At 39.2% G+C, this 14,695-nt stretch overlaps 1 protein-coding gene across 1 annotated transcript; it reads right to left on the reverse strand.

Moving 5' to 3' along the window:
• Positions 1-5,612: 5,612 nt before the first annotated feature.
• On the reverse strand, positions 5,613-7,403 carry LOC131954487 (fibroleukin-like). Its single transcript, XM_059318213.1, has 2 exons — positions 6,398-7,403; positions 5,613-5,719 (listed from the first exon to the last, which is right to left on the reverse strand). The coding sequence occupies exons 1-2, from the start codon at positions 7,401-7,403 to the stop codon at positions 5,613-5,615; spliced, it is 1,113 nt and encodes a 370-aa protein (XP_059174196.1).
• Between the last annotated feature and the right edge of the window lie 7,292 nt (positions 7,404-14,695).

Genomic DNA, 14,695 nt, shown 5'->3' on the forward strand with positions numbered 1-14,695 from the left:
TAGCGAGGGGGGGTGCGGACCGCACCGGGTGACACCATTTAAGGGGGTGACACCAAGGCAAAAAATAGCAAAATATATAGAGAAAAACTTGAGGGGGGGGGGGTGCAAATCGAAAGTTTGAGGGGGGGGTGCAAATCGAAAGTTTGAGGGGGAGGGGGTGTGCAAATCGAAAACTTGAGGGGGTGCAAATCGAAAATTTGAAAGTTTGTCCCCGGGAAGGGTCGCTACGCCTCTCGGGGGTGACACCATTAAGTGCCGTACCGGGTGACACCCGACCTCGCTACGCCACTGACTGTGGCCCTAGGACGTCCACCTGAAAGATGATGTGCCTTGTTTACCCGACTCATGAACTTGTCATTTAAGTTGATCCTACAAGGTTCTATGAACAAGTTGTGAAACTCTTTTAAGGAGATACTCTTTGTGGCGTTACTAGGTAGGGTGTCACCCTGTGGGGTAACTGAGAGTGTCACCCCCTCCCCCCTCAATATTTTTGCATTTTTTGTGTCACACCTTTACCCCCACTATTTTGTTATCTTAACTGGATAAATAATTGTTTTGATAGTAAATTTTACGATTATTCGTCGTGGTGTCACCCCCCCCCCCCCTCAAAATAGTGACCCCCCCCCCCCCGCCCTTTCTCGCAGCCACCGTCATATATTGCAACTAAGTATAATGTAAATTATTTACCTCAATAAACTCATACTGTAACGTATATTCATTTTCTACGTCTAGCATATATTTCTTTTAACTATCGTGTACATTCAGTACTTCAATATTTAAATAAAATTGTGTAATATCTTATTTGAGTTGTATTGAAGGCGTGAGCTAACGTCTTGTGTTGTGTGAGTATCAAATCTTGCTGCTAGTGCTCATCCATAACTGACATCACGCACAGAGAGAAGGGGGGGGGTTATGTCTTGTGCGGCGAAGAAGAGGAGGAGGGGATGGGGGTAAAAAAAAATTAAAATGATTTTTTTTTTTAATTTTCTTTTTATAGTTAGTGTGTATACCAGTGAGATGGTGTGGGGAAGGCCCATGGGGGTTGACTTGGGTCTAATTTTTTAAATTAAATCACTTGGGTTACGTGTACAATAAATCATTGGATGAAAGGCAAATATTGAGAAATAACCAAAGGGGAAAAAAACTACGGCGATGATTGGTTGATATTTATAGACATGGTGGACACCCTTGAAGGCGAAAGTGTTGCTATTTACTTTCTCGTATATACGAAGTATAGAGAAAGTATTGTAATCGTGCACAAAAATCACTTGAAATTTTAACATCTTTCACCGTATTACACCTCAGTCCTTCATCACATCCGAAGTTTAGAGGACTTATTTTAATCGGGCAAAAATTATCAATCCAGATTTATCAAAACTAAGAGGTTTTATGCGTAATCCAGTCTGAAAAACTGGGCTTTGCAATTCTGTCCGTATGTCTGTGTGTCTGTGTGTGTGTGTGTCCGTGTGTAAACACGATAACTTGAGTACCGTTACAGCTAGGTTGATGAAATTTCATATATAAGTATTTTATCAAAATCGTAGATCCGTATCAACTTTTGAGCGATTTCAGATAACCGGAAGTGGTACTTTTTCTACTTTGAATTTTTCAAAAGCCTATAACTTGAGTACTATTTCAGATAGATAAATGAAATTCCACAAGTAAGTATAAGATCTAATTCTCTACCTTATGTTAAATTTTGAGTAGCTTACGTTGACCGGAAGTAGTAATTTACGCTACTTCCGATTTCTCAAAAAACTAATGTAAATTTATTAAGTACTAATACTATTGCGCACTATTATACACACCTTTATTAGGCGTTCGCTTGGTGCGCAATTGTTTTTTACTGAGATTCTATTCTATTTTTAAAAGTTTAAGTATTTAAAATGGATTAAAAATCATAACTATATCCCCAGTTACCATCCCCTGTTGTTTTATATAAGAATATTCGAGAAAGTTTAGGGGAGATCACTACCGGTTTATTTTAACATTTTAACAGAAACGGAATCTCTGCCTCTTATCAGTGTAAGTTCGGTGGTTCTAAAGGTCACAGGTCACAGGTCACCGTGTCATTATAGAAATTCTCACGCCCAGTGACGTCTCGCTTCGTTGACCAAAGGGTGAGCACGGTACAGTAAAACCCCTAATATACAGCTAAGCCCACGGATCAAAGCCCGCGCGCTCACGCGCAAACAACAATTGTTTGAGCAGGCAATTAAATGTTTACCGCTGTATGGCCATTTTATGTGTCACGTGACTTCGTACTAAGAACTAGACGGGTGAGTTAATTGAAAAATTGAGTCAAAATGTCGGTTGGTATTGATTTAATTGAACATATCGAAGAGGAAAAAAAATTGTTTGATTAAAATATTGTTGGAGATGGAATATGTATACAGGAAAAGTACAACAACGCAAATCACTTTAGATTGTTCCATTGGGAAACTGCTGATCCTTTCATCATTTTAGATATTTTAATAAAGTAATCTCTTGACTTTATTTTTATTGTTTACTAGACGACCCAGTTTCCCTTTGGAAATCGGCCTGTCGGCCGCGCTTCACAAGCATTCTTCTTCTTCGTTCTTAAGTATAATGTTGGACGGGAATTACTCAAACTCAATTAAGTATGAAGTGTAAACATGTTATGCGCCGTATAGTGTTGATTTCTATTCCAATCAGCTTTTCTTTCTGGGTTTGCTTCAACAGTCTTTGTACAAGCGTAATTAAAAATTGATTTTCCACTGCGTATCAGCTATAAGGGAAGATAAAAAGATAAATTATTATGACTACATGGATTCCGAACCCGCAACTAATTGGATGGAGATCATAATATCGAATTAAGCACGACGTCACACGTCAAAATAATAAATTTGAGCGTCTTGTTTCTTAATCATAATAGGAAAAATTAAGCCAGTAATAATTTCAATAACATTATATCCCAATTTATTCTATTCCATTGTTTAAGTAACAAAGATTTATATGAATGATTTAAAACCTGAAATAAATTCGCTGAAAACCCCGCCTTCATAAGATTTTTAAAAATTGTTTTAATTAGTCAAATTTTTTTAAAAATATAATAATAAATGCTGAATTTTGTCGAATTAGAATATAGTAATAATAATAATAATAATAATAATAATAATAATAATTATTATTATTATTATTATTATTATTATTATTATTATTATTATTAATAATAATAATAATAATAATAATAATAATAATAATAAAAATAAAAATAATAATAATAATAGTAATAATAATATTAATATTAATAATAATAAGAATAATAATAGTAATAGTAATAATAATAATATCAATACTACTACTACTACTACTACTACTACTACTACTACCACTACTACTACTAATAATAATAATAATAATACTTATTATTATTATTATTAGTATTATAAAACTATTTTAAAACGGTAACAATTGTGTGCACATAGGCATTTTTTCACATACTTATTTTTCATCGTAGTAGTAGCTGATGAGATTTCTCACATTTTAGCAACCAATGTTTGTAATAAAGAGAAAAACGTAATTTGTTTTCTTGAAAATAAGAAAATGAATTCCATTTTTAAAAAAAATTAAAGTTTATTATTATACCGTTTTATTCTTGCTTTATTTATATTTTTTTTACCTTATTATAGCAAAATATAAATACTATTACGAACTATTTTGTTGAAATAAATCCAAGGAGATTAGAATATTGATAAATAAATTAACCCAATTACTAGTTTATAAGTCACGTAACAAGGAGCTTGACTCTAACTTCTTCTAGACCTCTCTAATGGAAGTTTCTTGTCTGAGAAAAATATAATACCCCTCCAAAATTACGGGAAGCTGTGCAATTAATTAATACTTGCACCGAAATAATGGGTTGAGTTATTGATTCTAGTAGTCGAATATGGCTGATTTGATTACTTTTCTTTTTGACGTCGACTGCTAGAGCAAACGAACCGGTTTTTTTTTCAATGTTTGCTGGAAAGGAGAAATCGCTAACGATGGTTGCAAGGTTTACATTACTTGTAACGTGAGTGAGTGTGTGTGTGGGGGGGGGGGGGTGTTGACGTCTAGTTAATTAAATAAGGACGAATTTTTTTTTTACAATGGTCTTTTGAGAAAGGTAGGTTTCTCGTCTGTCAAATTGAAATGGTCGCCAATGTGGCAATGATTGTAATATAAATGCGTGGTTATTTCTGGCAAAGGTTGTAACGTATAGGGTAGGTCTTCATATCTGGTGGGCAGAAAAAGTTGCCAACGTCTCAAACATAATAGCAAGTAAGCTAAACATCATGTGTATTGTTAAGGCGGCCATGTCTCGATAAATTAGAAATAACGCTCCGTAGAACAAACTCTCCATAGAACGAACGCTGCGTAGAACAAACTCTCCATAGAACGAACGCTTCGTAGAACTAGCTCTCCATAGAACGAACGTTCCGATGAACGAACTCCCCGATGAAAGAACGCCGCCGCAACTGTGAAATGATTCAGCTAAAAGAAAAAAAAATATCCTTAATGAGAGCTAGACTGCGAACCCGATTTCTCGAGTTCGAAATTGGGTTCAAATCAGTAGAACGTCCCTGAGTTCACCTAGCTATAAAGGGTACCTAACGGTAGGGAAATAAAGGCGACTGAGCATAGTGATGCCCACATTTTCCCCTTGTATACCGAGGTCATTGAAACAGATGAACTCTACTTCATCTGCCTCGTGTGTTTTGGGCACAAACGGGATAAGATGATGATGATGGTGATGAGAATGATGATGATGATGATGATGGTGATAAGAATGATGATGATGATGATGGTGATGAGAATGATGATGGTGATGATGATGGTGATGAGAATGATGATGATGATGATGGTGCTGCTTCTGCTGCTGCTGATGATGATGACGACGATGATGATGATGATGATGATGATGACGATGATCCACTGTCCATTTTCTCACCTTCCTATCATCAAAATACAGCTCAGACAAACACAACGTACGTGTATAACGTTTTTATAATGTAAATCCTTTATTTCCCCAAATGTCAGCTGGTGAGGGTAGATGACACATGACATTTAGCTGACCACAAGCCCTGCACCATTGACCTACATGACAGAGCAGCTAGCCAACATTACACGCGAATTTGGCAGACTCAAAAAATCGTTTTAACACATTAGTGCTGAAATTTTTATTTTTGTTGAAATAAGTAAACATCGCTCTCAAATCGATGGTCGGAGTTTTCATGCCAACACGAGCATGGCTGATTAGTACATAATTAAAACTTAGTCACAGCAACTGCAATTTTTTCAATATAAAGTTAAGTCATTACGTAGCTAGAACATGATCCAGGGCATTAGACTGTAATACAGATTTGAAGTTAATTGAAAAATAGACAACAGTCTTAATGAGGCATTTGTTTATTTCAAAACTAGATCTAGACTATTTACATAATTTTAAAACATAATATGTTTACCTATTGTGGATTATACAGCTATGATTTAAATTCCCCTTTTCGAACCTAACGATCACTAGGGCAAGTGAAGTAGAGTTCACCTGTTTCTGTGACTTCGGCATATGAAGAGATAGTGTGGGCAGTACTATACCTAGCCACCTTTGCTTAGGTACCCATCAGAGTTGGGTGGTCAGAGCTGGTTGGTCTTGAACCCGGATTTGAACTCGAGACTTTTGGATTAGCTCTGCCACTCAGGGTTAAGGAATTAGAGGCTGAAATAATGTCATAATATAGTTACACTGGTTGGAGGCCACTTTCTCTATCACCAGACAATTTAAAAAATTAATCTAAAAACTAATATTTCTTAAAACATTAATTATTTTTAAAAGTTCATATTTGTCAAAGATCTTTCTTTTTTAAATGCAAAGAATATTCTTAAACGTATATACCAAAAACAAAGTTCAAGAGAAGGGATCGCTGTGAACCACTAGTCATCTTTGCTCCTTGCGGAACAAGGGGCCACAACCATAACTTTCCACTAGCTTGTGGAACTACGGCCTCAACCATACCCTTCCACTAGCTTGTGGAACATAGGGCCTCAACCATACCCTTCCACTAGCTTGTGGAACTACGGCCTCAACCATACCCTTCCACTAGCTTGTGGAACTACGGCCTCAACCATACCCTTCCACTAGCTTGTGGAACTACGGCCTCAACCATACCCTTCCACTAGCTTGTGGAACTAGGGCCTCAACCATACCCTTCCACTAGCTTGTGGAACTACGGCCTCAACCATACCCTTCCACTAGCTTGTGGAACTACGGCCTCAACCATACCCTTCCACTAGCTTGAGAAATACATTGTGACGTATCTAAACAAGCTGAGGTAACTCCCTGACGCCAAGTTCAGCCCGGGCAGAATGATCCTGTTTGAAGTCGTCCCCAACTTACCGAACGGGTTGCAGGTAGCACTGTAGCTCAAAAGCCCCGTGGGGTAGCCACTAAACCACCAGCCCGCGCCGTAATCGGCGGCCAGACTAATCAGCGAAAATGGGTCGTTGTCGTCATCCCAGGTCGAGAAGGAGGTCGATTGTTCTATGCAGGGGTTGACGTTGGAGCAGAAGGTAGGGCTGGAGCCGAGACAATCGACTGTCTGGTACACAATGGTGTAGGCGTTCAGCCCGTTCTGGATCACCACGCCCGAGTAGGTCCACACAAGAGAGGTGCCGTTATCGAACGCGGTCTCGATTTTCATCCGCGCGAACCCGTTTTGGGTCAAGTAGCGAATGTTGTCCAAACCGGCCCAGAAGTTGCTGTCGTCGATGTGGTACCCGTTGGCGTACTCAGACCAGGTTTTGTTGTGGTCGAGCCGGCCGTTGTTTCGACCAAAGTGCATGTTGGATCCAGCGGAAGTGACGTCACAAAACACGACGGCGACGCTGTATAGTTTCATGTAGACTTTGTAAACCCCAGGTGGGAGTCCTTGTTTGGTGAGGTCGGAGCAGTTTCGGGGCGGGGTATCACAGTACGCCCCCGTCCAGCCCGTTTTACACGTGCACGCGTGAGTCGTGAAGTTGTACGCACCCATCGAGCCGCAGCTCATGGAACCGGAAGTTCCAGGTTTCTTGTACACCTTGACCCTCACGACATCACCGGTCAGGCAATCCTTACCGAATCTGAGAACGTCGCACGGCCCGTAGACGTAGCACCTGCCCGTGGCGTCCTTGACGACGCCAACGCACCAGCTGCGGGAGCTGCAGAAGGCGGTGCACTGCAGGAAGCTGCGCGACTCCCGGAAGTCCATGCAATACGTCATCGCCAACGTTTCATTGGCCGGGGAGTAGCACGCGTCTTCTTTGACGTAGTCCGTGGACGATATCCTACTTTCGCTTTCATTTCCAGTAAGAATTAATAGCACAAAAAGGGCAGTAACTTCTACAGCTGGACTAGATTCCATTGTACCTATAAACTTTTGATTATTAGTGTAGTAAAACTGTTCAAATTATTAACGACGTTTTCATATTAATTAATATGTACTCGTTTTTTTTTTTGTTTTTTTTTTTTTGTAGATCATTTGACTAAACAAAACAATTCATTATTTTCTTCTTAATTATAAATGTGTCTTATGTTTAAGTAGTTATTATTCATCATTGTTTTTTTTTTAAATTTCATTCTAACTTAGTGGTCGCAAATAAAAGTCACTCATTATCAATAACTTAATAATATAAAATTATTTCTTTTTCTAAAATAAAGAAATAATTTTAAAATATCTATCCACCACAAGTAAAACACAATTTATTTATACGCATCTGTAAGGTTTCTTTACTAAAACTTCACCAATAAAGAATGTTCAAACATCTAGTAAGTAAATACAAACAACAGTTCTGCTGGGCATCTCGGCACAGTCCACACAAATAACTGAGTCTCGTCTCAGACTCCGTGACTGCTCCAAGTGCCAATCTGGCAAATCTTATATGTAGTTTCCTGTAGCCAGGAAATATCATGGAAAGATCGGCTTAAGTTGCCCATTCAATCCGTGCACCACAGATGGATAACATGGGGGTGGGGGGGGGGGGGGTATGGGGTTCCCGCGCTGTTTCTATAGACGGGTGTAATTTTAAGAACAGAGTAGAAAACAAATACTATAATGGCCATGGTTTTCACCATTTATTTTTACTTTATAACACTGTAAACATGGCATTCTATTTTTACTGGACTGTAAATAAATATCAGCTATTGATTAAAAGTATAGTATAAATTATTAAGTCTAGTAAAAATTACAAAATAAAACATGTTTGACATAGAAATTTTAGTTTTATTGAGTGTGAATGCTATGCTATGCTATGCTATGCTATGCTATGCTATGCTATGCTATGCTATGCTATGCTATGCTATGCTATGCTATGCTATGCTATGCTATGCTATGCTATGCTATGCTATGCTAGGCTATGCTAGGCTATGCTAGGCTATGCTAGGCTATGCTAGGCTATGCTATGCTAGGCTACGCTAGGCTACGCTATGTTGTGCTACGCTGTGCTACGCTGTGCTATGCTATGCTGTGCTATGCTATGCTATAGTAGGGCCTACATGTATAAGGTCTTATAGATCTAACAGTTTGTACCCATGTTTGTGTGAAACAATCAACAAACTTTCCCCGTCTAGGTATATGCAAGTCTATAAAGAAATAGAAAAGAAAGGCGCCTCTTGAAATGTGGGCTTACGCAATGTTAATATTACATAGAACATCTTCAAAATCATTGTTATATGAGGGGTTTTATTCGATACATCATTGGTATACGTAGTTATTTTATTTCTTTTAGTAACAACCGATCTTTAATCATCTGTTAAGACCCTTTGCAAACATTTTGACTCGAATGTTAATTCAGTACTAACAAGCATTTTTTTCAAAATCACTACAGCAGCAAAAAATGGATATTAAGGTGTTATTGATTCATCGGTGTTTGTTTTTTCTTATTGGTAATATCAACAAAGAATTAAAAATGAACATTGTGTTTACAAGTTTAATTGCTTAATTCAATCTTTATAATAAGATAAAACTAACTATATCTGAAAATATATTCAAAACTAAACTAAAACAATTATTTAATGATCTCCTTAACTGACTAATTGCAACATTTCTCATTTCGTCTATTATATTCTCATCCTATCTCATTTTTTATTATAACCAGAGGCGTAGAGAGGGGGGGGGGGGGCGGGGGGGGTGTGGATAGCACCAGGTGACACCTTTTAGGGGGGTGACACCAAGGCAATAAATAGCAAAATATATAGAGAAAAACTTGAGCGGGGGTGCAAATCGAAAGTTTGAGGGAGGGGGGGGGGGTGCAAATCAAAAGTTTGAAGGGGGTTGCAAAAGTTTGAAAGTTTGTCCCCGGGAAGGGTCGCTACGCCTCTGGGGGGTGACACCCGACCTCGCTACGCCACTGATTATAACTATGTAATATTACTTCTTAATTCAATTTTTTTTAAATTTAAAATAAAAGTTATTATGTTTTTAAATAAAGCGGCCAATGTGGACAAAAGGTCTCCGTGTCCCTCCCTCCCCCCCCCCCCCCCCCCCTTAAGAGAAAAAAGTCTGGAAGAAACACTATTCCATGCCAACTGTTGTTACCATTATTAAATTATTAAATAAATTGAATAAATTGTGATGCATTTAATCGTAATTTATCGTTATTTCTGTTACGAAAACCTGGTTAAGGGGTCGTCCATAAATGACGTCACACTCGTAGGGGTTAGGGGGGTCCGTAATTTTGTGACGGTGTGTGATGAGGGGGAGGGGGGTCAGATGGTGCGACGTCACACTTTTGCATTATAAAAAGCCATGTTAGAAAACTAATTTTAGACGTTATTTCGGGTTTTAGAAAACTGTTTTAATAAATTCTAATAGGAATTTATTAAAATACTCTATATAAACAGAGTTCAGACAAGATTTTGGAAAAATATCAATGTTTTATGAAAAATTCAACTGCAATTTTCAGGAGGATTGTAGACTAAGGTGGGACGTCATTTTAGGGGTGGGGGTCTGGCTTTTTGTGACAATGTGTGACGGAGGGGAGGGGGGGGGGAGGTAAAAATTGTCCAAAAATGCGTGACGTCATTTATGGATGACCCCTAAGTCGTTTATAAATAGACGAGATGCTAAAACTTGTATTGTTTTTTCTGGTCAGATTTTTTTTTACAAATCTCTAGTTTTAAAACATTTTTATTTGGACGTAACGTATCGACAAGAAATAGAAAACGAACACAGTTCAACCAAGTTTTCGATTTGCTGCTGTTTAATTTTCATTAAAAATATGTTTTTTTAAATAAACATGGCTATACATTGCAAAACTGAATTTGGTATTACGTCTTAGTCGTATGCTGGGGTGGACTGGCTGTATCCAAAAGGCCAAAAAAAAATTTAAAGCCCCCCCCCACCCCCCCCACACCCCCCCCCCCCCCCCCAACCCCAGATTGAAATTTTTTCACTGTGCATATTTTCTCCATCAAATCATGCGTTTCACTTTCTGGTATGAGGAATGGTAAAATACCAGCAATTAAAAAAAATCTAATAGGACCAATGCTCCTGTAAGCTCACCGAGATTTTTTTTCATAAGGGAACACCGGGAATTTTTCCGGTAGAACGGCGGGCCAGTCCACCCCTGGTCGTATACTAAAATACAAAATAATACATTATTTTCTTAAAAACGTTTTTTTTTGGTATCTGATTACTAAGCTCATACATCATTGTATCAACGTTGTTTATTTTTCTGCCAGTATTGTTGACTTCAGCTAGTGTTAGGGATAGGAATAGGCTAGGGATACGAGTAGGCATTGGATTATGATTAGGCTTTGGATTTAGTATTAATGGAATGTTTAGGGATAACATATTACAGTGAAATGCTTAGTGCATCAATACTAACACACACACACATACATACGCACACACAAACATGTAATTTTCGATAGCCTTTACAGAAAAAAATAGAACGTATTTTTTTAAAAACACGAACGTTTTGAAATTATGTTAAAACAGCTATACCTACGTAGACGATTGTGTTGCGATGTTGGAGCAACTGTACCAACCTACACCACCACGAATCTCACTTGTAATAGTACATAGCAACATAGATCATTGTGTTGTGATGTTGTAACAACTGTACCCACCTACACCACCGCCATCCTCACTTGTAGAAGTACATACCTATATAGACCATTGTGATGTGATGTTGGAGCAACTGTACCCATCCTCACTTGTAGAAGTACATACCTACATAGACCATTGTGTTGTGATGTTGTAACAACTGTACCCACCTACTTCCCAGCGAATCTCACTTGTAGAAGTACATACCTACATAGACCATTGTGTTGTGATGTTGGAGCAACTGTACCCACCTACACCGCCATCCTCACTTGTAAAAGTACATACCAACATGCTGGAAGACGCCAGACACGCTGCTCATGTCTACACCCGGCAGGATGATTTTACCATACCCCGTGGACGACACCAGCCCGGGCAACCTCCCCAGGGGGTTGCAGACCAGCGCGCCCCCCGAGAACCAGCTGGTGTCGTCATACCACCACCCCGCCTGCCCCTTCTCTGCCAGGTTGCTGAGGTTCCAGTCATTGTCGTTGTCGATGGTGGAGAACGATTTCCCCGAAACGACGCAGTTTTTGTTGGTAGCGTCGCAAAGCGTGACGTTCTTGGCGTCACATTTGTAGCCGGTGTACGTCAGAGCGTAGTCTTTGAAACTGGAGACTTGGATAGCGACGCCGCTGTAGGTCCAGATGAGGTAGGGTGAGCTGGCGTTGGAAAACTGGATGAAGATTCTCATCGATGTGAAGCCGCCGCTGATCAAACTCCGCATGTTGTCTAAACCGATCCAAAAATTGTTGTCGTCGATTGCGTAACCTTTGACGAATTCCGCCCAGGTTTTGTTGTGATATGCTTTACCGTCGTTGCGAAAAGCGTGAATTTTTTCGCTGCTGTTCGTTATGTCACAGATCGTCCGCACGACGCTGGAGAGTTTCAAATCCGTCCAGAAAACACCGGAAGTGGTGACGTTTGCGCAGGTTTTGGGCGGCTCGTCGCAGAGTGGCCCGGACCATCCCGGCAGACAAACACAGGAAGTCGTTCTACTACTGTAAGTTCCGCCGGGACCGCATGTAGTCGTGTTTACAGGTTTCCGATACACGTACAGTTTTAAACTGTCAGAACCTGCCGTGCAGTTCACGTCGAAGTTTAAATACCCGCACGCGCTGTAGAAGTAAACTTTCCCGGAAGTATCCTTGACCGCGCCTTGACATAATGGGTCAGCATTGCAGCGAGAAACACAGCTTAAAAAACTTGTGGTGGTTGTTGTGTAGTTTAAGCAATTTGAAAACACGAGGGTTTGGTTGGATTTGGAGTAACATGCGAGTTCCCTTCTGTAGGATTTGGTAGAAATGTTTTGACCCAGCGTGTAGGAGTAGAAGAACGAGCAACTCACGACTAAACACACGACGACCGAGCTCTTCAGTTTGGCTTGGAAGGAAACAAAAAAAAAATGTATCAGTCATTAAGAGAAGTCACTAAAATGGGACGGCGTGGCATAGAGGTAGGGCGTTAAGCTGCTATCCTGAAAGTCTCGAGTTCGAATCCGGGTTCGAGTCAGTAGAACGTCCCTGAGTCTACCCACCTCTGATGGGTACTTTCCTCGCGTTGGGGAAAATAAAGTCGGCTGGGCATAGTGTTGACCTTACTATCTCTTCATGTGCCAATGCCACTGCAATAGATGAACTCTACTTCATCTGCCACATGTGTCTTGGGCACGAACGGGAAAAAAAATGATGAAGTGCAGTGAAGCACGTTGTTGGCTTATATTTTAGATTAATTTTAAACTCTATAACCATTCAGCCTTTATTTTACTTGAACAATTTAATTTTTTAACTAACTTATATTCATACATAACTATTATAATGTGTTTGTATAGAAAATATGAAAACGTTAAGCGTTTGTTAAAAGCAAGAAGTTATTTTTTAAACGACTTTGTCATTCTGACGAAAGTGCTTCCATCATTATTGTCGACATGGATCAAATTCGTGTTTTTTGTTAATTTAGTCTGCATACCGGCCGTAAACTTCATAATTTAAAATCTGTGTTCTAAAAGCTACAAATGCAGAGAAATTTAAAAGATGTCTGGGTAATTAAGCTACATTTGTATTTATTTTCATCAAGCCTGAATTAGATCTATAAGACGTTTCACTGTCGTAAAATAACCATTGAATGGCTGTAGATTATATACCTAACTATACCTAGCTTACTTTTCATTAATTTTCGTTTATATATATTTTTTGTTTATATAGATCTACCGATATTGTCAAAACTTTACTTGTGTAATCAAAAATCTTCAAAGTCCGACTGAAACTTCAAAATAAAGTTTTTATAACAATATTGTTTTTAATAATAATACTCACAATTTTAAAATATTTAATAAGCATTTCGAGAGTCTTTTCACTGGTGTTAATAATGACATTTTATTAATACTTATTTTGTTTTATCTTTTTTTAACCTTTTAATCTGTTATTTATGTATCTACTTATTTATTATCAACAACATTAAACATAGTCTACTTACTTCCCATTTCTATTATTTCCCCTTATTAATCAGACTTGAATCGACATGGCCGCCTTCTCTCGCAAATTTAGATCCAAGTGATCAAAATGAAAGTTGAAAGAAACGTAATCTCTAAACCGTTTGTTTCCATCGTTGGCTTGGTGAAGCCACGCGCTTAAAGTCCGCCATCTTGTTCCGTATTTGTCGCGGTGTTGTACATCGGGTTCAATTCTGTTCAACAGGGCGCCCCACTAATTGGTTTGTGTCGTCGCAACATTCGGAACATTGCAGACACGGCAGTTCATCGAGACGATTGACTTCTGTGTATTAGGGAACGGGGGATTTATTGACCGCGGGAGATTGGTGGGGAAATATTTAATTTAACGGTAATGAGGTAATGAACTAGACATTATACAGGGTTGATTTCGGACATTTTTAACTAGGGTGTGGGTGGGGGGGGGGGGCACTTGGAACTTTTGGCCGGGGAGCGTTTGAATCTTCAAGAGGAGGGGAAGGGAGGGGGACACTTGTTAAAGTATATATTCTCTATGACATTTATATAATGGGGGGGGGGCAGGTAAGGCACTGATCTAATACAGTGGCGTAGCGAGATCCGGTGTCACCTGGTGCGGCACTTAATGGTGTCACCCCAGAGGCGTAGCGAGCTTCCCAGGGACAAACTTTCAATTTTCGATTTACACCCCCCCCCCCCACAAACTTTCGATTTGCACCCCCCTCAAACTTTCGATTTGCACCCCCCCCCTCAAATTTTTCTCTATATATTTTGTTATTTTTGCCCCACCCCCTCGCTACGCCTCTGATCTAATATCCTTACAAAAATAAAATCAAATGAAATCAGCTTAGAAAAAGCTTAAAGTGGGGGATTAGCTAGCTATTTTAAAACTTCTTCTTCTTCTTCGTTCTTAATTATTAGTGTTGAAGGGGATCGAGATTTATCTGCCAGTGGGTTTGAACTCGAGACTTTGTTCGAATTTATCAACCATGAGCTTTTTGCCGACTCGATCACGCCTCCAACACAATTAAGCGGTACGTGTCAACTGGTTATGCGCCATTGAGGCCATTGACTCCGATTTCAGCCTGCTTTTCTTTTTGGATTTGCTTCCATAGCCTTTGTCCAACCAAGAACAAACTACAAG

This window comes from Physella acuta, unplaced genomic scaffold (genome assembly GCF_028476545.2).
Source record: "Physella acuta isolate Inbredline_101_S28 unplaced genomic scaffold, ASM2847654v3 ptg001005l, whole genome shotgun sequence".
Lineage (NCBI taxonomy): Eukaryota > Metazoa > Mollusca > Gastropoda > Physidae > Physella > Physella acuta.